This window comes from Oncorhynchus clarkii, chromosome 20 (assembly GCF_045791955.1).
Source record: "Oncorhynchus clarkii lewisi isolate Uvic-CL-2024 chromosome 20, UVic_Ocla_1.0, whole genome shotgun sequence".
Lineage (NCBI taxonomy): Eukaryota > Metazoa > Chordata > Actinopteri > Salmoniformes > Salmonidae > Oncorhynchus > Oncorhynchus clarkii.
Window position 1 is genome coordinate 32,112,460 of NC_092166.1, and position 25,654 is coordinate 32,138,113.

At 42.8% G+C, this 25,654-nt stretch overlaps 2 protein-coding genes and 1 pseudogene across 2 annotated transcripts; all 3 read right to left on the reverse strand.

The window, feature by feature from the left end:
• Nucleotides 1–2,160: 2,160 nt before the first annotated feature.
• Nucleotides 2,161–7,823, reverse strand: LOC139376233 (uncharacterized). Its single transcript, XM_071118548.1, has 2 exons — nucleotides 7,424–7,823; nucleotides 2,161–3,564 (listed from the first exon to the last, which is right to left on the reverse strand). Exons 1-2 carry the CDS (start codon nucleotides 7,698–7,700, stop codon nucleotides 2,516–2,518), a joined length of 1,326 nt encoding a protein of 441 aa, XP_070974649.1. The 5' UTR covers nucleotides 7,701–7,823; the 3' UTR covers nucleotides 2,161–2,515.
• Nucleotides 7,824–8,100: 277 nt separating this feature from the next.
• LOC139376223 (uncharacterized) lies at nucleotides 8,101–17,286 on the reverse strand. The gene is made up of 14 exons (XM_071118535.1): nucleotides 17,231–17,286; nucleotides 16,324–16,697; nucleotides 16,102–16,204; nucleotides 15,826–15,970; nucleotides 15,296–15,378; nucleotides 14,446–14,553; nucleotides 14,228–14,346; nucleotides 13,037–13,196; nucleotides 12,726–12,823; nucleotides 12,527–12,598; nucleotides 11,625–12,341; nucleotides 11,256–11,404; nucleotides 10,456–11,174; nucleotides 8,101–10,339 (listed from the first exon to the last, which is right to left on the reverse strand). The coding sequence occupies exons 2-14, from the start codon at nucleotides 16,409–16,411 to the stop codon at nucleotides 8,737–8,739; spliced, it is 4,164 nt and encodes a 1,387-aa protein (XP_070974636.1). The 5' UTR covers nucleotides 16,412–16,697; nucleotides 17,231–17,286; the 3' UTR covers nucleotides 8,101–8,736.
• A 1,594-nt stretch (nucleotides 17,287–18,880) lies between these two features.
• Nucleotides 18,881–23,952, reverse strand: LOC139376228 (uncharacterized; annotated as a pseudogene).
• Between the last annotated feature and the right edge of the window lie 1,702 nt (nucleotides 23,953–25,654).

The following is a 25,654-nucleotide window of genomic DNA, read 5'->3' on the forward strand; positions in this document are numbered from 1 at the left end:
CAGTTTTTTTTCCTTGACAGATTATCAGAAAAACAAACTTAACATGTTTGTTAATGACTTTTTGTATGACTTACAATGAAATTGAAATCTGGGTTAATTGACCAATTTAGTTTGCAATTCTGTTTTGTTTTATGGTGAATTTAGCTACAATGCAGCTAGACATGATACACTGCATTACCAAAAGTATGTGGACAACTGTTTATCAAACATCTCATTCCAAAATCATGGACATTAATATGTACTTGGTCCACCCTTTGCTTCTATAACAGCCTCCACTCCTATGGGAAGGGTTTCCACTAGATGTTGGAATATTGCTGTGGGGACTTGCTTCCATTCAGCCACGAGCATTAGTGAAGTCGGGCACTGATGTTGGGCGATTAGGCCTGGCTCACAGTCGGCGTTCCAATTCATCCCAAAGGTGATTGATGAGGTTGAGGTCAGGTCTCTTTGCAGTTCTTCCACACCAATCTCAACAAACCATTTCTGTACGGACCTCGCTTTGTCATGCTGAAACAGGCAAGGGCCTTCCCCAAACTGTTGCCACAGTTGGAAGCACAGAATCTTCTAGAATGCCATTGTATGCTGTAGCGTTAAAGATTTCTCTGCACTGGAACTAAGGGGCCTATCCTGAACCATGAATAACAGCCCAAGACCATTATTCCTCCTCCAAAGTGGAGGAGGTAGCGTTCTTCTGGCATCTGCCAAACCCAGTTTTGTTCGTTGGACTGCCAGATGGTGAAGCTTGATTCATCACTCCAGAGAATTTGTTCCACAGTCCAATGGCGGCGAGCTTTACACCACTCCAGCCGACGCTCGCGCTTTGCGGCTGAGCCGTTGTTGCTCCTAGACATTTCCACATCACAATAATAGCACTTACAGTTGACCGGGGCAGCAATTTGATACACTGACTTGTTGGAAAGGTGGCATCCTATGACGGTGCCACATTGAAAGTCACTGAGCTCTTCAGTAAGGCCATTCTACTGCCAATGTGTGTCTATGGAGACACATTTTCATTTTTATATACGCAGCAACGGGTGTGGCTGAAATAGACAAATCCACTAATTTGAAGAGGTGTCCACATACTTTTGTATATACTGGTTGACCAATAGAATAGCATCATCTTAGGCTCCCTCTTAAACCAGCTTAAATTAAATGAATGTGCCAAAACTTTGCAACTGCAAAAAAAGGCAGCAAAAGCAAAGGACAAGGTAGCATAACCAAAAATTGCAGGCAAAGATGGAAGCATTTCATCGCAATCACGCAATCATTGAAAACATGTTTCACCCCAAAAAATTGGGGGGCATTCATATATATATTTTTTGCATTAATTTACAATTAATTTGTTCTTGCCTTTCAATATTATTTATTCTGCTCTCAATACTATTGGGTTAATGTTTTGCTTTCAATATCATCATTTTTCGTGTAACACTAAGAAATTTGTTCTCGAATTCAAAAGGTTTGCTTGAAATTAAAGGCACAAAAGTAATTCCAAAGAACCCTCTCGCTTTGCCTCTTCCTCTTTGTTTTTTTTCAACAAAATCCATTGATGTGCATTTCTTAGAGTATCGCCAGCTACTGTTCAATTGATTGTTGATTAATGGGCGAGGTTAATTGACTGCAGATGGTTGTTATCATATAGTCTACCCCACAAGAGGTTGGTGGCACCTTATTTGGGGAGGACGGGCTTGTGGTAATGGCTGGAGCGGAATGGTGTCAAATAAAGCAAACACATGGTTTGATGCCATTCCATTTGCGCCGTTCCAGCCATTATTATGAGCCGTCCTCCCTCAGCAGCCTCCACTGGTCTACCCATATTGGACGCCAAGTCAATATATTCCTTGCAGAAGAGACCAAGTGCTACTGATCTAATTCCACGCACGCAGGTAAAGTCACAGCGTTCACGGTTTGCGCACGTGTAATCCTGGTGCAGCTCCTCCGTAATTGTCAGCAAATTGATTGACTGAATTAACAAGATAACAATCTGCTGGTGCACAAGCACATTTCTAAATTGCACCTGGTATATTTGACTATTCTTACTCTCAAAGTCTTACTCTAGTAACTAAGTTGAGACCACGACAGTGTGCCACCCCCCAGGAGCCCCAAGTGACCGCTTATGCCTGGAGCCGGCCCCGATTGCACTATATACAACCTGAAAATCCATTCAATTCGATGTCATTTAATATTCATGGTATGACACACAAAATGACAATTATTTGTTCAAATTTGACATCCTCATTTAACAACGCTTACCTTCCTATAAAGCCCTTGAAGCATATCAAGTGATTATGTCATTTTGTTGAGATTAGTAAAAATTCCAGGCAAATTGCCATTCTAATATGGCATCCCTTTTTTGAGCTCTGTAATTTCCTAAATAAACATCAAGATGAAAAAAACAAAACAATTGGAAGTTCTTGAGTTGTTAGTAGTAGGGTGAAATAATTGTTAAACATGTTTTTCAAGAAGACACAGTTAGGGTACCTGTACAACGCTGAGGAAAACACTGAACAACATGTTCTTACATTCTTACATTGGCAAATTTACATTGATGTTTTTGATGTATTTTGAGGTTACCGAGAACCGTGAAACTTTTACCACACTGCACACAACTAAATGGCTTTTGTCCACTGTGAAATCGCTCATGTCTTTGGCAGTTGTCCTGCCTTGCAAACATCTTGCCACAGAGTCTGCAACTGAAAGGTCTCTCACCCGTGTGAACACTCTGATGGGACTTAAGTCTGGTTTTCTGCGTAAAACTTTTCCCACACTCAAGACATCTATATGGTTTGACTCCAGCATGAGAGTGCTGGTGTGCTTCAAGTTGACAGTGGCGGTGGAAGCTCTTTCCACACAATGAGCATATGAACACTTTTTGGTTTGGTACAGCTCTCCAAACGTTGACCATTCTTTTTGTTTTCAATCTGTTCTTATTAAGAATATGCTCATTGCTGTGTGAGTTTGACTCAGATGTGTTCTCAGTTGCTCTCATGAGCCCTTGTGAAGAAGGTCCTGGCTGCTGCAGTCTAGGCTGTAAAATCAAGCCCTCCATCAAAACAGGGTGCAGAGTATCTCTGTACTGCCCCTGGTCAGCTTGAAAGGACTCAGACATGGCATCGCCATGATAAAGAGGATGCCACTCGGGCTCCACTTTCACTGGGACAGTGCTGAAAATGTCATTAAGTGGTTTCTCTGCAGAAGACAAAGAGTTGCAGGAAGCAGGATGGGATGTGATGGGAACGGGATATTGATCTGCCTGAGAGGAAAACATCTGTAAGCATCTCTCTGTAGTGTAAGACCCATCTGGATGAGTGGAATCATTCCCACTTAGTCCTTGTGTAACAGAGAACCACAGCTGACTATCTCTCTCATCCATTCTAAAGTCCAAACTGCCTGTGATTCCTGGGTCCTGTACAGTTCCCTGGGCTACATGTTTTTCCACCTGCTCTGCTTTCACCAGCAACTCCAGTCCACCCCTCGCCTCCACAAGGTGTCCTGAGCTCTGCAGCTCATTGAACTTCTCCGGGTCCTCTACAGGCGTGGCTTTGGATTTCTGGTCCTCTTCATTACCTGGAAGTAGAGTAGACGGTTTATGTAATTGTTAGAAATGTGTCAAATAAGCGATAAAGCAAAATCCTGTACAGTGCAATTAACCTGACTTGAGGGCAGGGCCGTAACTACATATGAGGACACCGGGGTCTGGACTTTGGTAATTTTTTCTAATTTAAAAAATAATAAAAGTATATACACTCAGCAAAAACAGAAACGTCCTCTCACTGTCAACGGATTATTTTCAGCAAACTTAACACGTGTAAGTATTTGCATGAACATAACAAGATTCAACAACTGAGACATAAACTGAACAAGTTCCACAGACATGTGACTAACAGGCTGACCACACCACTCGCGTCGCCTGCGAGCGTTGCAAAATAAATGTTGAAATCTATGTTATTCAATTATTGCACCCACTGCTCACGCGCTCCAACAAGCATCTGTGTTGCCAAGGGCTAAAGTAGAAGTCATTCCTATTTCTGACACAGATCGAGCTGCAAGTCCTGCCTCTCTCATCACCTCATTGGTTTATAGAAGCAGATACCCACGTGGGTGACTGAAAGACGAACGAGGTCAGTGGCAGTAATGCACATAATTTATGAAAGTTGCCAATCGCAAAATAAAGTCATAAAAGAAAAAGCCTGGAAGGAAGAGAGATGGACTAGAAACGATTCGGTTGACCGTTTTATGTGTGGATTAATTGGCGGAGTAAAGGACCTTGTGCATTTCAGGTAAAATAACTCAATGTTAATATCCCAGGACAAATTAGCTAGCAACAGCAAGCTAGCTAAATAGGACAAGTTAGCTAGCAAGTGCAAGCTAACTAGCTAAACCGCCATAAATGTTTAATGCTTTTCGACCTCTCCCCAAATTAATATAATTGGTTCAGAGTTTGTTTGGATATTTTAACCTGTGTGTCGTGATCGCTTTTGGTGTGGGGGGACAAAATACATTTATGCACGATGGCGCACAAGCGCAGCTGGTTTGGGTTCCGTGTAAAATAAATGGAATAATGTGTCCCTGAACAAAGGGGGGGGGGTCAAAATCAAAAGTAACAGTATCTGGTGTGGCCACCAGCTGCATTAAGTACTGCAGTGCATCTCCTCCTCATATACTGCACCAGATTTGCCAGTTCTTGCTGTGAGATGTTACCCCACTCTTCCACCAAGGCACCTGCAAGTTCCCAGACATTTCTGGGGGGAATGGCCCTAGCCCCAAACCTCTGATCCAACAAGTCCCAGACGTGCTCAATGGGATTGAGATCCGGGCTCTTCGCTGGCCATGGCAGAACACTGACATTCCTGTCTTGCAGGAAATAATGCACAGAACGAGCAGTATGGCTGGTGGTATTGTCATGCTGGATGGTCATGTCAGGATGAGCCTGCAGGAAGGGTACCACATGAGGGAGGAGCATGTCTTCCCTGTAACGCACAGCTTTGAGATTGCCTGCAATGACAACAAGCTCAGTCCGATGATGCTGTGACACACCGCCCCAGACCATTACGGACCCTCCACCTCCAAATCGATCCAGCTCCAGAGTACAGGCCTTGGTGTAACGCTCATTCCTTCAACGATACACGCAAATCCGACCATCACCCTTGGTGAGACAAAAACGCGACTCGTCAGTGAAGAGCACTTTTTGCCCGTCCTGTCTGGTCCAGCGACAATGGGTTTGTGCCCATAGCTAACGTTGTTGCCGGTGATGTCTGGTGAGGACCTGCCTTACAACAGGCCTACAAGCCCTCAGTTCAGCCTCTCTCAGCCTATTGCGGACAGTCTGAGCACTGATGGAGGGATTGTGCATTCATGGTGTAACTCGGGCAGTTGTTGTTGCCATCCTGCACCTGTTCCGCAGATGTGATGTTCGGATGTACCGTTGGAGTTACACGTGGTCTGCCACGGCGAGGATGATCAGCTGTCCGTCCTGTCTCCCTGTCTTAGGCGTCTCACAGTATGGACATTACAATTTATTGCCCTAGCCACATCTGCAGTCCTCATGCCTCCTTGCAGCATGCCTAAGGCACGTTCACGCAGATGAACAGGGACCCGTGGCATCTTTCTTTTGGTGCTTTTCACAGTCAGTAGAAAGGCCTCTTTAGTGTCCTAAGTTTTCATAACTGTGACCTTAATTGCCTACCGTCTGTAAGCTGTTAGTGTCTTAACGACCATTCCACAGGTGCATGTTCATTAAATGTTTATGGTTAATTGAACAAGCATGGGAAACAGTGTTTAAACCCTTTACAATGAAGATCTGTGAAGTTATTTAGATTTTTCGAATTATCTTTGAAAGACAAGGTCCTGAAAAAGGGACCTTTCTTTTTTTGCAGAGTTTATTTTGAACATAATAAAGTAAATCAATTATGGGTCAACATCTAAATATTGCTCCCAGTGTTGACCAAAGCTCTGTGCGCTTATATTCTTGATCTAATTGAGTTCTAATCGCTCCAGCCTCTTTGCGAATGAACAGTGGTTTGAACAGTGAACAGTGGTTTGTTTATGTTTACCTGCATCCCCCAGATTTGCCTTTTTAGCAGCAACCACTCTCTCAAAGGGCTAACCCTGCTTTCTCTTTCTCGCGGCACATGCCCGAGGGCCTGAGACGTAAAACAACATGGCAGGAGTCACTTTTACTTTCTTCTCCAACAGCTTTTTTGCATTATTTAAACCAAATTGAACGTTTCATTATTTATTTGAGACTAAATTGATTTTATTTATGTATTATATTAAGTTAAAATAAAAGTGTTCAATCAGTATTATTGTAATTGTCATTATTACAAATATATATATAAAAATCGGCATGGGCTTTTTTTGGTCCTGCAAAAATCGGTATCGGCGTTGAAAAATCATAATCGGTCGACCTCTAGTTGTTAGTCTCATCTCGATCGCCCACTGGCATTTATAATTTACCCATTACCCACCTTTTTCTTACCCCTACATCACTGATATTAATACAGAATCGTAAGTAATATTTTAATAATTAATGTGAATGTGATAGTACAATCATCTGTCTGCTTCATTGATGTCTGTTTATGCGGAGCTTGACTGTTAGTCGTTCCGGATACAAGTGTCTGCTAAAAGGCATATATTAGCAGGGGTAAAAGTAAGGTGGTACGGTGTCCCGGACCAAAAATTGTAGGAGTATGCTTTACCGATAAAACATTAGCCTATCACAATAATTAAAACAAATGATGACTGGTTGTGTTTATGCCACAATAAAAAGTAATACATTTTAAAAGTTAAATTACAAATCTTAATGGCTAGGCCCACAGAGATCCTATTGAATTAATAGGGATTCTGCATGTAGTTCTATGATTAGGCCCATAAAACATTTGAGCTCCTGCACCATGAAGAAATAAACTCTACTTTCACTCCTGTATATTAGTAATGCCTAGGACTACAAATGCAAAAGCTATGTAATTTGAGAAAAGAGATATCCATGTAAATAACTGATGATTTTATGCAATTCATCATTACAACTGACAGAATAACGTTACCTGATGCTACATGTTAGTGTGAATCAGTTCTCATATTTCCCCCCTTTTATGGGTATAACATTACAATTGTATAGCTAATAGTGTGTTTGCAGATGACCGAGGTGAATGAACCTACAGCAGCAACGGTGATAATGACCGGGGTCATTTTTGCTGTTCTCCAAATAGCATTTTAATAGCGGTCGGGCGCCTTCCGGTCCTCATTACAACTCAAATCCTGGTTACACAACTGAAGTACATTGCCCGAGGTATAAGAAGCTAAGTTAATCGTTAGAACCATAGGTATATGGTACGATAGGATCCTATGGGTCTAACGATGAACGTAGCCTTAAGATGCTTTAAACCGGGCCCTGTTTGACAGCACTAAACTAAGGGTGAGCTCTCACCTTTTTGTGAGGTCCCACTCCCAAGCTGAATTCCTTCAGCATGTTGCCTGTCATTTGTCCCTCGTGCTGCTGCTTCTCTTTGAGCTTTCCTCAGTTCTCTTTCCATCAGCTGTAAACTATTTTTAAGGCCTTCTATCTCATTTTCTTTCCGACACATTTCCAGCCGTAGAACGACAGTACCCTCGTCTACAAATTTGGTTATTTCTGCAACAGCTGCCTTTGCTAGCACATCCATGATTGCACCTATTTGTGTACTTAAAGAAACGGTGTTAGACATTGCTCATCAAATAAAATCACTGTTGTTACACAGAAACAAATGTGCAGTGCGAGTGCCTCTGTAAAATGTTTATAACATAATCGTTTCTTCTATTGTACAGCTTCTCGAAGCTAGCAAACAGCAACGTTTGTGGAAGGGGAAAAAAAACTTCCGGAAATATGGATAACGGAAATGACGACAGAAAGTAGCAAACGCTTTCAAATAAATGCACTTATATGGGATATTTATTTGAAATCAGTAATAAACGCCTAACTACCTGTTTTTGTCTGCTAGCTACTAGTGAAATTATTTTTGAAAATACAAATACGACGGACACTTTTCTTTGCAGAATACGTTTATTTACAAAAACAAATAAAACAGAAAATTCATTGTTTTATGGAATTGACACAAATGATAACACATTGCCCTTAACACATTGCCCTCATTAACTCCTAAGAAGTTATTACATTTGCTTTCTCACCATTTGCTTGCTCACTCTTAACAATACCCATTGTGGTTATGCATGAGATGTGATACCTGAGATTTCCATCCTTGGTGTACATTGACAGCTCTTTGCTGATTGATTAAAACCAAGCAGTTAAAATGGTAAGTTACATTAATAGGTTAAAACCAGCAACAAAAAGTGGGACATTTACAGAGGGAGAGAGAGAGAGTGCGAAGGATCCGTTTTCGGAGTTGCCCTGAGTCTGAGTGGGCCGGTTCTAGGTCCAGGCTGAATTATACAGGGAGTATAATAAAAATTAAAAATAAATGTTTAATGTATTTATATATTGTATATAAATGATCAGTTGTATACTAACCGTCCAGACAGAGTCGATGACTACAACATTTATTGGCGTCTTTGTCCACATCTTTCTCTTTATTGTACTTTCTGTTTCTCCCTCTCACTGCCCTCTTCCTCGCTCCCGCTCTTGATTTCCATTTCAACAGCTTCATCAAAACACATACTTATTTGACTGTTTTTCATCATGTCTCTCATTCCCCCCTCTTCCACATCTCTCCTCCTCTCCCCTCCCCACTGTGCCTGCCACTCCCTTTAGCCTCTCCCCTCATCCTCCCCTTTCTCATTCCACTGTTGTTCTGTCTCACAGACTTTGTCATGCTCTGGCTTTCCTTCCATCTTTCTCTCTTTGTCCTTATCTTGCTGTCCCAAAGCCCTGTGGACCTTTCCCTTCCCCCTGGCTCGGTCTGCCTCTCTCCTCTCCGTCTGCTGCTCTTGTCTGAGGTTCAGTGCAGTTATTCGGCAGTGATGTGGCTTGGATGGTACCATTGGCACTGATCTTGCTTGAAACACTTTAGGGGGTGTTTTTTGTTTAGACCTGACCAGCACTCTCCCCACCCCTTTTTCAGACCCCACTTTACTACCTCTCCCTTCCTTCTGTCCTTCATTCAATTCTTCGATGTAAATCTGGACCTCTTTCAGTTCTTCCTCGCTTTCCTCTATTATTGTTGGTATCTGTAGTTGGTATTTTGTCTCTCCTTCATTCTCCCTCTCTTGGTTCTCCTTATTTGGCCCTGTTGATTCACATTCCTCTGTCTCCTGTTGGACCACATGTATACTATCTCCTTCTTCATCCCTGATTACACCTCCCACTTCCATCCCTTTATCTCCCTCCTCTTCTCCATCTCCCACAACATCCTTCATCAGATCTATAGCTCTTTCTCTTCTCTCTAAAACACGCTGTGCCTCTAGGTCCTGTTTATGCTCCTCATTATCAATCAACATATTTTCCATCCCCTCTTCAGCTGCCTCTTCCTCAGTCTCTCCCATGGTATCCACTCCTTCCACCTCTCGCTTCGTCTCTTCTTTTGCACTCATCTCTTCACTTGCCCTACTCTCTCCTTCCTTATCTATCTCTTTCTGCTGTACTCTGATACTCTCTCCCTCTTTGGTTTCTATCACCTCCTCCATAACTTTACATTCCTCAGTCTCCCCTTCCCTATCCTTCCTATCTCCACTTTCCATCATGTCATCCCTGGCTAATACGCTCATTATCTCACAAATGTCTTCTTCTCCTACTTCCCCTTCCTCACCTGCTATCCTTTCCTCTTCTTCAATCATTCCTTTTTGCTCCCTCGCCCCAAAGTCCTCCCCTTCTGTTTCTTCCAACTCCTTTAATACCGCTCTCTCCTCAGTCTCAATTCTTGTTACCTCTCCTTCTTGTTTGTTAAATTCTCCCCCATTTCCATCTTCTCTTTCCTCCATCTCTTCCTCTACATCTTCCTTCTTTCCCTCGCTATCCCTCTCAGCACTATTTTCAGGCTGCTCCATTGCGCCCTCAGCTGAAACTACCTCCGACCGCTCATTGAGTATGTCCTTTGGCTCTTCAGCACAGGAAACTATACGACAGGCAGTGAGTAAATGCTCTTGTGAATCTTCTTTCTCGGCTTCGCTCACGGTATCGCCATTGTAACCCTCTGAAATCACACCTTCACCACAGTGACTCTTCAGGTCCTCCTCGTCTCTGAGCTGCAGGTGAACTCCAGTGTCCTCTTCCTCTGCAGTGGTCTGCAGTGAGGCCTCCTCAAAGTCAGTTGAAGAGGATGCTGAAGCGAGGCCCCTCTCAATGTCACCTGGTGTTTCCTCTTCCTTCATCATGCTCGTTTCAACCGAGTGACAACATTCTTGTATCTCAGTGCTGTAAAGTGAAGAGTAAGACATCAGCTCTATGATGACAGGTAACATTTATCATGTACATTTATCCTGATATACTGTTCTTGACTTTGATTCGCTTCCTAACCCACCTCGGCTTACCTTTCTGTGCATGTATTCGTCAGTGTGTCTGCCTGGTCTTTCTCCTGGTTGTCTGGATCCTGCCTTGTATCCTCCAACAGGTCTATCGCTTCCAGTCTATTCTCTTCTTCAGCCTTGCTATGCCTAAAGACCTCTTCTGATGGGTTACAGCAATCAGGGGAATCAATGTCCAAGTGCCCAGGAGGCATTCTGGCCTCAGAACTCTGTGATAGACCAATTCCTATGGACCTGTCATCAGAAGCACTGTCCAATTGTTGTGAGGGCTTAGCAGGGAGGGACAAACCATTCTCCATGTCAGTCTGAGGCCCACTCCATGTCAGTCTATTGAACACCAAACTAGATGGTAGACTTTTACAGAACATGTCATCATCGTCCTCCTCATCTTCTCTGTCGTAATCAGCATCTTCGTCGTCATTATCCTCTTCTTCAGAGGAAGAGCAGCGAGCAGGCAGGAAGGGCCTGGATATGTAAGGTAGACTCATTGACTTGTTGGCTCGTCCATATTGATCAAAGCTTAGAGGTCTGTGTGTGGGAGTTTGTGTCTGCCTCAGTGTGTGTGTCTCTGTTTGGCAGCCTGTCTGTATTTGTGTCTGTGTGTCTACAGGTGGCTGTGTGACAGAGTCTGGTTTGTCATGTGAGAGTCCAGGGGATCTCTGCTCCACTTCGTCCTCATACTCATCTTCCGCATGATGAGGCTCTACTGAGAACGCCTGGAACATCTAGGAGAAAAGAGGTTAGGATCATGACTAAATGATGAAACACACACACACACACACACACACACGTGCACACGCACACACCTTGGTGGAAGCACTGCTGTCCATGAGGTCCAGGAATCCAAAAGTATCCTGAAAGTCTAGTGGACAGTCCTGGACTTGTGCATCGTCCTCCTCCATCGTCGTGACATAATTTGGGGCATCCAGGGCAGTCTGCACAGAGTCTTTGATTTCTGACAATTATATGTAGATTTGACAGATTAAAACAAAAGTCCTATCCAATTTAGATTGTTAATTGCCAATTGACAATTGGCAATTAACAATCTAAATTGGATAGTAATAAAATTTTCACAAGTGTCAAAAACTCACTCCAAACCGGATCAATCACAGTTTCATTTCCCTTATTGCACAAATGTGTTATGATTGTTAAAATATATGAATGATCAGACATACCCATGTGTTCTCCCTCTTCATCCTCCTCTTCATTGTTTTCATGGTTTACTTTATCCTCTCCTCCACTCTCACCCTCTTCACCCCTCTCCTCTGATGGCTTAGATGCACAGTCCCCATTCAGTTCCTCCTCCTTTCCTCTGTCTTCTTTTCCTTCAACTTTATCATCCATATCTCTCCTCTCCTCCGATACCTCTTGATCTCTTCTCTTGACACCGTCAGTCTCGTCCTCCCCCACAACTGCCACTCGAATGTGCCTTTCCCCTTCCCCTCCCTCCTGTCTCACACCCTCCCCCTTATCTCCGCTCCCCTCTCCTCCGCTATGGTTTCGCCTTTCTGCACCACCCCCCTGCAGCACCCCAAAGGCCAGGCCTGATGTGATGTGAAGGGGGACGGTGACTGAGAAAGGTCCGGAGATGTGTATCCCTGCCCGCCGGTCCGCTTTGCTGGAGATTCCTGGGGATCTGGATGGGGGTTGCAGAGCCTCAGTACTGTTGCCCCCACTACAGTGACTGCCCAGTCGACTGTATGTGCCCTTGGTTCCCCCGCCCCCGCTCACTACACTCACACTAGCCCCCTGACCCCTCCGGAAGGTCACAGCATACCCGCTGCCCACATCACTACCATTAGTGGATGCCCCTCCATCCGCACCACCTTTGGGACAGGGAGAGGGCTGAGCCAGGGGGGATATGACAGTGGAAGAGGCTTGTTGTCTGGAACCTGTGAGGTATGGTAAACAGTCACATTAGTCTACAGATGAAACTGTCATAAGTGTAAGCCTATAGTACTACTGAACACAGAAATTTAAGTATGCTTTAGCAGCATGCATGGATTACTCTACAAACATGTTCACCAATATCTATACACTATAGATGAGGAGTGGGTAAACAAGGAAGAATGTGCACCTTCATGCGAATAGGGCATTGAGCTCAGGGAATCCATGCTCTTGGCTGGCCTTAAGACAGTTCTCTCTTTTTCTACAGAGAAATGGAGAGATGATTTTACAACTCAAAATGAATCATTATTACCATTGCAAAGCTATGCATTGTATTGAACGATAACAACATCAGTGTGGCACTGATTCTTATGGGAGAGGGCGCATACCTTTGGTTGAGTTCTTGTTCCTTCCTCTCGGGTCTTGGAGTCTGCCTCCTAAATTGAAGATGGACTTCCACTTCCTGCTCTTGAGAGATCCCTTCCTCCTGTAGAGAATGTTACTACTGTTACTGGGGCCAGGAGTTTTTCTTCACCACGTGAACTGTGCATGGAAGAAGAACTATCCCCTTCTAGTACTAGTCTACATTTTACGATTGCGACCACTAAATCTCTACCTATCTCAACCACTATACTGTTACTCCCTGCTACTACATTGTCATAAATTTGACATTTTTGGGTTCTTTGGTTAATTTGCTTACTTGTCTGTGCCGTCGATGATGGCGTGATAGGAGCGCATGGCCGGGGGGCCGTCCCCTGGGCTGATGTTGCCTAACTGGAGTGGAATGGCTGGGAATAAACGTTTCTCTGGATTGTGTATAGAGGGAGATGGGAATGACTTAAGACACTCCAGACCAATACCTTTATAAGGAGATGAACAAGAAAGAGAGGAAATATGAGAGATTATGAGGGAGTGCACAGTGCATTCGGAAAGTGTTCAGACCCATTGACTTTTTCCACATTTTGTTACGTTACAGCCTTATTCTAAAATGGATAAAACAGTTTTTTTTTCCGCTGATCAATCTACACACCCCATAATGACAAAACAAAAACAAGTTTTTTTAAAATTATTTTACAAAATTATTTAAAAAATAAGAAACTGAAATATCATATTTACGTAAGTATTCAGAGCCTTTACTCAATACTTTGTTGAAGCATCTTTGGCAGCGATTACAGCCTCAAGCTTTATTGGCTATGACGCTACAAGCTTTGTACACTTGTATTTGGGGAGTTCCTCCCATTCTTCTCTGCAGATCCTCTCAAGCTCTGTCAGGTTGGATGGAGAGTGTAGCTGCACGGCTATTTTCAGGTCTCTTCAGAGATGTTTGATCGGGTTCAAGTCTGGGCTCTGGCTGGGCCACTCAAGTGCATTCAGAGACTTGTCCTGAAGCCACTCCTGAGTTGTCTTGGCTGTGTGCTTAGGGTCGTTGTCCTGTTGGAAGGCGAACCTTCGCCCCCAGTTTAAGGTTCTGAGCACTCTGGAGCTGATTTTCATCAAAGACCTCTCTGTACTTTGCTCCGTTCATCATTGCTCCAAATCATGTCCAATCAATTGAATTTACCACAGCTGGACTCCAATCAAGTTGTAGAAACATCTCAAGGTTGTACAATGGAAACAGGATGCACCTGAGCTCCATTTCTAATCTCATAGCAAAGGGTACTGAATACTTATGTAAATAAGGTATGGAATTATTTGTTTATATACATTTGCAAAAAAATCTAAAAACCCATTTTTGCTTTGTCATTATGGGGTATTGTGTGTAGATCGATGAGGAATATTTTTTAATTCATCCATTTTAGCATAAGGCTGTAATGTAAAAAAAATGTGGAAACAGTACACTGTATATTCTCAGAGAGAGCGAGAGAGAGAGAGCAAGAAAGAGGTGATGTACCTGAACCAGGAAACAGCTGGGGCACGTGGGTGAGGATGAATTCCACTACGATGGACTGGACCCTCACCTCCATGAAGGCTGCAGTACCGTTAAACCCTGATGCCTCAATGTCTTTTGACCTGCAAACAGCGGGTTAAACAACATTGAACAATGCAAACACACTGTTTAAACTATCTCTATCTAGTTCATGTCTTTCTCTCTCATGTAGATACACACACCTGAGAAGGTTTGGAGCCCAAACAATGGCGAGGTTCCGGGCATGCATGTTGGTGTGTGAGGAATAAGAAGCCATCTTTACAAGGTGACGCATCAGGAACTCTAGAGTTCTGAGAAACCAGGGGGCGGGAGAAGGGACAAAAAGAGAGGGAAGTGGTTTAATTCTATAGTTAGTTTGAAAACAGTTGAAACTATTGAAGAAAAACTACACATAGCAAAATGTACAGTCCCCATAGTTACAAACAGATGGTTCCAGCAATGTTACACATATGTAACAGTATTCCTTCCGTCCCTGTCCTTGCCCCAACTTGGGCTCGAACCAGAGACCCTCTGAACACATTAACAACTGCCTCCCACGAAGCATCATTACTTAATGCTTCCTCAAAAGCCACGGCTCTTGCAGAGCAAGGAAAACAAGTTCTTCGAGGTCTCAGAGCGAGTGGCATCACTGATTGAAATGCTACTATTGCGCACCACTAACTAGCTAGCCATTTCACACCAGTTACTCTCGCCCCCCCTTTTGAACTCCTCCTCCTCTGCAGCAACCCCATCAGCTGGGCAAAGCCCAACTGAGTGATCTGGGTCACGGCACCAATGCAACAGTGCTGCTTCCGTCCCTCTCCTTGCCCCAACCTGGGCTCGAACCAGGTACCCTCTGAACACAACAACTGCCTCCCACGAAGCATCGTTACCTATCGCTCCAAAGGAGCAAAGGAAACAACTACTTCCAAGGTGACTTCTTCGATTGAAACGCTACTAGCATGCACCGCAAACTAGCCATTTCACGTCGGTTACACATAGCAAACATTTACTCTTTCTCTATGAAAAACATCTGAATAGGTAGAGGTTTACCTGTAATGGGGAGCGGGTAATTCCTTCAGCACGTCCTTGATCTTCACCAGCCTCTCGTCCTCCAGCTGAATTGCCACAGCTTCCTGGGGTTAAGTGGTGTGTGAGGTTGATACATAAAGCCATATGCCATCTTAAAGATGCATTATAAAAGGTTTTGTATAATGTCAGCCAGTAGTTTTAAAAGTAGCGCTCACAAGCCAAACACGGGTCCCAAAAATGTTTTAACAATTTAGTACAATGTATGATATGTTACGTCCTGCAATTTAAAAAAAACAAAAAACTTTTATCTTTCCTGCATTTCGTGTGACATGAATTCCAATTCATACAATATGGCACGAATTTGTAAGTGAGTCCCGTTCAATCTCTTTAATGCTGGGAGAAAATGGGAGAAAACATTTTGAACATACCTGAACATGTCCAATAGAAACACTTCATTTTCCGTGTCACAATGCTTTCTCCTTTTCGCTCCAACTGAAAGCAACCCTGGTGTCCATGTATCTGAATTACTATCAAGTAAGACAGGTACTCACAGCATATTTGTCATAGAGCTGGTATGTGAGGAGAGGATTGGGCAACTCTCTGAAGTAGGCCTTGCAGAGAGAGCTGACACAGTGAATGTCCTGCAGGTACACATCCTTATTGAGATCTGGGGTTCCCTCACTGTCAAACTCACCCCTGTTTGGAGACAAGCACATTACATTTCACTGCTGTACTTGACCACATAGAAACGCACGGACTCACGCAAGCACGCAGGAGCGTTCACACACACACACACACATACGAGGCACAAACACACACACGCTTACCGAAGTTTCTGCGTGTTGGATGACACCCCAGATAGCCTGTAGATGCCATCTACAACCCCATGCTTCTCAATGAATTCACTGCAGCTTCGCAGCACCTGAGGAACTGAGAGGCAGACAAGATGATAATACTACGGAACTGACAGGGATGAACAACAGGATGCTAATATTTAACTTATTCAGATACAACATATTCTAACAAGACTGAGGGAACATGGGACTTACTCTCCTGACAGCTTGTAGCCAGGTGGTCCAACAGGTGACAGCCAAACACCTTCTCATTGTTCCCTCCTTTTCTCCGGAGTCTCCGCATCTCTTCTTTTCTCCTGCCTCAACCTCTCACATTCAGCCCTGTTGTCAACTGGGTGTGTGCGTGATTGTCTAATATATGTATTTTCTGTATGAATTGGTCAATGGTAACGTGGATTTCATATACATTTACAATGTGCTGTTAATATTATAGGCGGTGTTGTTTTCTTCATTGGATTTTATTGTGCTTTATGTTTAACTGGGTGAAGTGCATTACTTTACTGTGCTATACTGAGCTGTGTTAAGCTATTCAGCTGGGTCATGCGGTATGTCGTTGTGTTTGTGGCACTCTGTAAAGTAAGAAACCATCAAAATCATATGTATACACCAACACAACACTTAATGTGGTCACTTAAAATCAAACTGAGCATCGCTCACAATCTACAGCATACATAACTCTTCACTTTCCCCCAATATATTTTGTTCACAAAATAAACAAGCCACACCCTTCACTCCAATACTCCCAGTCGCCCACTCAGTGCTGTGATCTGGGGACACTTCAAATTCAATCAAGCCTCTCTATGCTGATGGGACACCCTGACACCCCAAACCAAGTCTTTGGCTGTTCTGTGACCCTCTCTTCCCGGACTCTCGTGGCAATTGTGGCCCTCTCACTACAGCTGAAGTCCATTTAACTGTACATTGTGACTGCAGGCCTTGTTGTAGAACATAAAGCCTCTGAGCCTGACCCCACCTCTCCATCCCCCTGACCCCTACCATCCCACATCTAACACAATGTCACTGCTACTCTTGTCCAGTTTCGGGGTGACTTAGAGGTAAAAACAAGAATAAGAAAGAGTAAGAGAGTTAAGACTGTTCCTACCTTTACTCTGCACAGGCACAACCAAGCAGCAACAAGCAATGACGCAAGAAACCACTAAACTTCCCCTGTTGACTTCCTGAGTCTCTCCTTTTCTCTCACATTCTCTTTCTGTACATCTCCACCATTATCTCCGCCTCTGTTGACTGGCAAATCAATGAACCAGTAAATCATTCAAACTAACAATCATATCAATTTCTCTAATCTATTTAGATATCTACAGTATCTAATGACCTTCGATTCAGATTACCATCTTCATACAGTACTGGTGTAGTGTCAGATTAAACAATGTACACAGTAAAAGTGTAGTTTCCAGATGTAACATGTGAAGCTTATTGAACATGTATAATCAATTATACTTAAATATTTGATTGACTAGGTTTGAGTTGACAAATAACTTAAAGCTGCAATATGTAACTCTGGGCGACCCGACAAATCTCACATACAAATGTGAGTTATAGATATGTCATTCTCATTTAACGCAAGTCTAAGAAGCGGTATATCTGTTCTATGTGCGCTACTTCTATGAGTATCGTTCATAAGTTCTATTTTTGTGTCTTTTACTTTCGGTTTTGTACACCAGCTTCAAAACTGCTGAAAATACAAGATTTTTGGTTATGGAAAAGATATTTCATAGCGGTTTAGATTGTACAGTCATGGCCAAAAGTTTTGAGAATGACGCAAATATTAATTTACACAAAGTTTGCTGCTTCAGTGTCTTTAGATATTTTTGTCAAATGTTACTATGGAATACTGAAGTATAATTACAAGCATTTCATAAGTGTCAAAGGCTTTTATTGACAATTACATGAAGTTGATGCAAAGAGTCAATATTTGCAGTGTTGACCCTTCTTTTTCAAGACCTCTGCAATCCACCCTGGCATGCTGTCAATTAACTTCTGGGCCACATCCTGACTGATGGCAGCCCATTCTTGCATAATCAATGCTTGGAGTTTGTCAGAATTTGTGGGGTTTTGTTTGTCTACCCGCCTCTTGATGATTGACCACAAGTTCTCAATGGGATTAAGGTCTGGGGAGTTTCCCGGCCATGGACCCAAAATATTGATATTTTGTTCCCCGAGCCACTTAGTTATCACTTTTGCCTTAAGGCAAGGTGCTCCATCATGCTGGAAAAGGCATTGTTCGTCACCAAACTGTTCCTGGAAGGTTGGGAGAAGTTACTCTCGGAGGATGTGTTGGTACCATTCTTTATTCATGGCTGTGTTCTTAGGCACAATTGTGAGTGAGCCCACTCCCTTGGCTAAGAAGCAAACCCACACATGAATGGTCTCAGGATGCTTTACTGTTGGCACGACACAGGACTGATGGTAGCGCTCACCTTGTCTTCTCCGGACAAGCTTTTTTCCAGATGCCCCAAACAATTGGAAAGGGGATTCATCAGAGAAAATGACTTTACCCCAGTCCTCAGCAGTCCAATCCTTGTACCTTTTGCAGAATATCAGTCTGTCCCTGAGGCTTTTCCTGGAGAGAAGTGGCTTCTTTGCTGCCATTCTTGACACCAGGCCATCCTCCAAAAGTCTTCACCTCACTGTGCGTGCAGATGCACTCACACCTGCCTTATGCCATTCCTGAGCAGACTCTGTACTGGTGGTGTCCCGATCCCGCAGCTGAATCAACTTTAGAAGACGGTCCTGGTGCTTGCTGGACTTTCTTGGGCTCCCTGAAGCCTTCTTCACAACAATTGAACCACATTCCTTGAAGTTCATGAGGATCCGATAAATGGTTGATTTAGTTGCAATCTTACTGGCAGCAATATCCTTGCCTGTGAAGCCCTTTTTGTGCAAAGCAATGATGACAGCACGTGTTTCCTTGCAGGTAACCATGGTTGAGAGGAAGAACAATGATTCCAAGCACCACCCTCCTTCTGAAGCTTCCAGTCTGTTATTCAAACTCAATCAGCATGACAGAGTGATCTCCAGTCTTGTCCTCGTCAACACTCACACCTGTGTTAACGAGAGAATCACTGACATGATGTCAACTGTTCCTTTTGTGGCAGGGCTGAAATGAAGTGGAAATGTTTTCTGGGGATTCAGTTCATTTGCATGGCAAAGAGGGACTTTGCAATTAATTGCAATTCATCTGATGACTCTTCATAACATTCTGGAGTATATGCAAATTGCCATCCATCATACAAACTGAGGCAGCAAACTTTGTGAAAATTAATATTTTTGTCATTCTCAAAACTTTTGGCCACGACTGTACAATGATTCTCTACACTATACTTGCTTGTTTTGTCACCAACTGAAATTAGGCACAACATTATAATTTTCGCAACCAGGAAATGGCGGAGCGATTTCTGTATAGTGCACCTTTAACATTTTAAGGCAGCAACAGAGTCAGGTGAAAATATAACTTGAGAAATCAAGTTGAGTTAACCTGACCTGATATGAGACTGTACCCTTGTGGCAAGTGACATCCCAGAAAGACAAACACGAACTAGACAATACATCCTAAATGGCTCCTAAATGACTCTAATATATATTATTTTTAATTGAATATAAACATGTTTTTTATGATTTTGTGGTACAAATACACAATGTTACCAGTTGTAAATAGGTTGTTAAAATGAAAGTGAGGTGCAGTCAACAGTCAAAAAAATATATAGAGAGAGGAAAAGCTTGTCAAAATGTCTCAAAAAAACTTCTGCCTACATTTTCACATAGAAAATGTTCCCAAAAAATGATACAATTATGTTACTATTTGTTCCATCTGGTCTGAGACAACATTAAACTTGTGTGTGGATCCCCAGGGTATGCAGGTACCACATTTTGAGACACTGGACTCTCTCCTATGTGAGTTCTCTGATGTGACTTCATACTGGAGCGCCGAGTGAAGCATTTCCCACACTGTGTGCACTCGTAGGGCTTCTCCCCGCTGTGGACCACAGCATGTCTGATCAGGTTGCACTGCTTGGTGAAACTCCTGCCACACTGTTCGCAGGTGTACGGTTTCTCTCCGGTGTGACTCCGGAGGTGTTCTTTGAGCTGGCTGAAACGCTGGAAGCTCTTCCCACAGAAGGTGCAGCTGAAACGCCTCTCAGTGGTGCCGCCCGACCTCCACTGAGTCCTCATTCTCTTCACCATGTTAAAACTACTGCGACTCAGGCTGTATCCAGAGAAGGTGGAGGTGGTGGCCATGTTTGACCCTGTCATGCACTCACTCATTCTCACTGTTGCTTCTGAAGCCCTGTGCTGATGCTGCCTTGGCTGTAGAGCTAAACTACTTTCATCATTATTAGAGTTCAGTGTCTCGCTGCTCTGTCCTTCTGGCATCTGTTGTCTAGTCTCATCAGCCAATGTCCTGACATGTTTTTTCTGTGCTGCTGTACTGAACATGTTAGCATGTGATTTCCCTCTAGAGTGAAGCGATGGTCCTACATCATCTGTCATAGTAGGTAGGGTTTGGAGCCCACTATGAGATGGGAAAATTGAGATATTCTGAGAGTACTCTTCTGCGCCATGAAAGGAGAAATCTGGGTGGCCATCAGGGTCAGTGTCTCTGCCTGGATCCACAGAGGTCCACAGCTGCCCATCAGTCTCATCCATGACAAACTGGTCAAGTCCTGCCAGGGCCGTGGTCTGTTCCAGCTCCTCCTCTTTCTCCTCCTTTACCATCACTAGCTCTAGTGAGTCCTCATCTGGCCCGTGCTGCTCTGTGCTAAACACCTCTGTAGATGTGAGCCGGGGTGTGCCTGGTTCCTCTGGACCATCAGAATTGGGGCAATGTTCCACTGAGTCTTCAGAAGATATGTTGGGTTGTGAAATGAAGTCCTCATCACAGCGCTGTTGCTCAAAGGATTGTGGTTGCCCAGCCTTGGAACTAGAATCTAAATATTTGGGAATAAACCAAAAATAAACATTACAAAAGACCCTTAACGGTTGCAAAACATGGATGCTTTAGAATTGGCTGAGTGTGTACGTGCACTCCATTTGCCAGAACATAAAACACTCAACACCAATGTAGCAATTTGGAACGTGCACAGGGGCGTCAGTTGGGTATGGCAGTCACTATGTCCTAGGTCAAGACTAAAATTGTAAAAGTAGGCTACCAAAAAGTAGACTTAATCATTCCAATGGCGATTAAAAAGCAACAGCTGTTTATCACATAGATTGGCTGGCTTTAGGACCATGCGAAGCTTCCCTCAGAGAGAAGCTGCCAGCCTGCCCATCAGCGTGTGCAGCAAATAGCCTACCAAATAGCTGATTGTTATGTTGCAGCGGTCAGTGAAAAGCAGTTTAATAGAAATATGCCTATCACAATATTTCAAAATACAAAATCGTAGGAAAAACATAATTTAGAAAGCAAATGGCTATCGCTGAAAAGAGAAGACAAAGAAAAGAGGCTAACCTGTCTCTAGTTATCAAAATTCTCAACTCCCAATTGAGCGAACAGTCTCTTCTCTTATTGGCACCAGCAGAGGGCATCGGCCCTCAGTACCACTAAAGTTTTTTGGGGGTAAAAAATAGTGTCCTCTTACAGGCTAGATGGACATCATATTCTACAGTTTGTGTCTCCCACTTTCTTCGGCCTAGATTAGATGGTTGCATTCAAGACATGGTCATTTTTACTGATCCGTTTGTCAGTCAGCAGATTAGGCTATTTTAATTGTATTTTTAAAATGTTTAATTTAACCTTTATTTAACTAGGCAAGTCAGTCAAGAATAAATGATTATTTATTATTTTTTCTTGACTACTAATGTGCCATATTAAAACATGATGTTGCTTATGTCTCCAGTCATGTAAAGTGTAGTAGAATTGCATGAAATGAGTTTATAAAAGACCACATTTTTCCTCTGCAAAGAAATGTCTCTGATTAGACCTACTCTATGTCACTACGTGCTCAGGCATACATTGTTCAGAACGGTCTGATTTGCTAACAGTGATTGAGTTACATAAAATGATGACTGTGCAATCAACTCAAGCTACTATTCCTAATGTGATATCTTACATTAGTCTGCAAATGCAAAGATAGATGCATGCAATCCTTTATTATAAAAGGTGCAATTTTATGCTGAAAAAATAGCTTTCCAAACTTAAAACTCATGCGCCACCTACGGATGTCAGCATTTGAAGTCGCTGTCTGCATTTTGCATCTATTTCATGTTGCACTGTGTGCGCCGTTCCACAAGTAAATTAGTCACTTAATGATGAGGATGAGTTGTGGTTGATATTGTACAGTATATGCCATTTCACAGACCTTTAAACCTAATATTGAGGTGATAATTAATGGCTAGGGTCATTTTTGTTTGTTTTTGCTGTCCTTCAAGTAGCATTTTAGAGTTTTTAAATTGTGTAGAAATGCAATAAATGAGTTTAGACTTCCACAAAAATCGTTGGAATTCCAACTCGGCAACTCGGGCCTCTTTCTAGAGCTACTACTATCCGACCTGAATTATACTGACGTCATGGTTTGACCTCGTATTTTTCAGAGTTCCCAGTTGTCTTGAAAGCACCAAACAACTCATGGTACCCTTCGCCAGCTCATATCTGTGTGAAGCTGGATTCAGCGCTCTCGTCCAGGTTGGATGTGACAGCAGAGACAAGTTGCGCACTGTCGACCACGCCCCCTGACTTTGAGAAGCTCTGACACGACATGCATCAAGAACACCCATCTCATTAGTGGTGGTGAGATACACTAATTTGCAATTGACGGTCATAGCCCCACATTAAACATATGTGATGATGAGTTGAGAAGACAATCAGAAATATTGTTAGAATGTTTTTCAATTGACTCCTATAGCCCCAAATTAAAAAAAGTAAACATTGGCTGTTAATTACATAATTTTTTCCACATGGTTGGGTTCACAAGAGTTTTCAGTGATCAAAAATGTTTGGGAACCGCTGCCCCTGCCCTAGGTTAAGCTGAACTGACGCCAGTGAACACGCATACCACCACACCCACAGTCTTCCATAGACAGAGAGGTACCCCTTATGGTCACACCCACCCTCTCCAGTGATCCTGAGCTCTTCCTGAGGGTCCGTTTTCCACACATCCTCTGCCATCTCCTCATCTTTGATCAGTATGGGTTCAGTCTCTGCTCTCTGCTCCACATCTGTAGGCTGTAACAGGGGACTGAGGTTATCATTCTGGACACACCATATCTAACCCTTTTCATACCCATGAATCACACAAAAGCTGTAAATTCTCCTGATATTCCAATAACAGAATTGATCCAAGAGGTCAGGTCTCTGTAATTGTAAAAGGTGATGTATCACACCTGGGGTTGAGAGTCCTCTTCAACAGCCATTTCTCCATCTCTCCACTGTGAGTTACTCCTTTGCTTGTTCAAAACAATATTGACTGGATATGATGATCTCTCTGATGCCATGGGTAAAAAAAAATAATAATAATTGTATTCAGTCAGATATTCACACACAATATTTCATGAATAACACATCTACTACCTTTTCTCCTGACTCGTGTCTTCTTCAGCTCGCTTTCCATAATTTGACACTTCCTTTTCAGAACATCAATATCTTGCTGGCTTTGGGTCATTTCCAACCGTATAACTGCACAGCTGTCATCAACACATTTGTTTATTTCTGCTACAGCTGCTTTAGCTAATACCTCCATAATGGATAACAACTGCGACTGAAAATTGCAGCTGGCCATCTTGTCTAGTCCAAATTACAGATTTATTTTCTCTGTGTGAAGTAAATAGTCTACAATTTACAAGCTAATGTGCAATATCAATACGTTATGTTGATAAATGGCAATCTCAATACGATCCTCCTCGCGTCCTCTCTTCTGGTCTCCTTCTCAAAACCCATTGAATGAAAAAGCCAGAGGTCCCGCCCCTCTGACCTTCTGATCCAATGGGGTTTGAGAAGGAGACTACCAGAGGCACCAATTGAGATGTTCCCAATGTTTTAAGGCGGAAGATCCGTGCGCAATAGCAAACTCACTTCGGCTCAAATCGTGACGTAATATTTATTACCGTAAATATGAGACTGCAACAGCCCTTTGAAATTGGTAGAATTAGCACTGGCAAGACATACAATGGTCGGTCTAGTCTGCATGTAGGGTACCCATATATTGCCCAAAAAAAGAAGACGTTTACGTTTTTATTTTAGTTTTTAGTAGAAGGTGGAGTGGAATGCAGTGCAAGTTATTAACATGGATACCATATTAAATGACTATAGCGGGCTATTTCATTAACTCTAAAATAGCAGCCATTTTGGTATGGTAGAAATCCAAACCAGCCTAATTGGAATGAATGGCAGTAGAGGCATAATTTACTTATGCAGGACAATAAAAAGTAAGGGATGTAATATACGTATATCAGAAATTGTGTAATAAAATGATTGTCAACCTAAAATTAGAAATACAGTTTACACTGGTTTTATACCAATTTGCTGTATAAATAGCCCCTAAAATATATGTAAACAGACCAATGTCTAAATTCTTGTTTTCTTGAGAAAGCTGTGAGTGCTATTTAAGCAATAAGCCCCGAGGAGGTGTGGTATTTGGCCAATATACCATGGCTAAGGGCTGTTCTTATGCACGACGCAACCACAAACCCCTGAGGTTCCTTATTTCTATTATAAACTGGTTACCAATGTAATTAGAACAGTGAGAACAGTAACCCATGCCAATGGTATACAGTCAGATATACCACAGCTTTCAACCAATCAGCATTCAGTACTCAAACCACCCAGTTTATAATATCCTGTCATGAACTGATTTCAGCCAGTGTATGGCTGTGGATTGATTCCATTGTTTGAATGGAATGTTGGCATAATTTCAAATTCATTACTTTACACAATATCTTATCACAGCACTGTCAAACCATAGTCTCAGTCGGTATTCACATAATAATAAGAAATTCCCCTCGACCATGCTTACAAATTGGTGAAAACTAACATTCTTTCTTATTGACCCCCATTGTAAAAGAGGCAACTTCGTCGTAGATTTTTTTGTTACACAGAAATAACAAATCATGCCGAAAAGCTGCTTTGTTGTTCAATGTACATGTAGCCAGGTCAAAAATCCTGACCTACGGTTTGCAATGCTACATAGGGAAATAGAGCCTGTGACAAGAGCCCTATGGCTTCAAGCTATTAGGTGTGGGAAAGTGGGAAACTTGTTTAGTACAGACCATTTGTAACTTAATTCACTACATGTGACTGTAAAGTCCGTTTGTTTGTTTGTGTTGTTGGTCTTGGCTAGCTTCACGTTCGGGTCGGTAGCTAGCTAGCTAGCTACTCACTCAAGTGGCTGCTAGGATCATTATCAGTCCTTTATGACTGGAACAAACTACAAAAATCTCTGAAACTGGAAACACTTATCTCCCTCACTAGCTTTAAGCACCAGCTGTCAGAGCAGCTCACAAATTACTGCACCTGTACATAGCCCATCTATAATTTCGCCCAAACAACTACCTCTCCCCCTACTGTATTTATTTA

Bases quoted from the DNA above. Each gene is read 5' to 3' on its own strand.
- LOC139376233 (XM_071118548.1), bottom strand. From the start codon at position 7,700: ATGTCTAACACCGTTTCTTTAAGTACACAAATAGGTGCAATCATGGAT. The intron at 3,565-7,423 runs GTGAGAGCTCAC...CTCTACTTCCAG, and splicing joins GAGTGGGACCTCACAAAAAG to GTAATGAAGAGGACCAGAAA.
- LOC139376223 (XM_071118535.1), bottom strand. From the start codon at position 16,411: ATGCGGAGACTCCGGAGAAAAGGAGGGAACAATGAGAAGGTGTTTGGC. The intron at 16,205-16,323 runs GTAAGTCCCATG...TCTGCCTCTCAG, and splicing joins GGCTACAAGCTGTCAGGAGA to TTCCTCAGGTGCTGCGAAGC. The intron at 11,405-11,624 runs GTATGTCTGATC...TATAATTGTCAG, and splicing joins TGAAGAGGGAGAACACATGG to AAATCAAAGACTCTGTGCAG.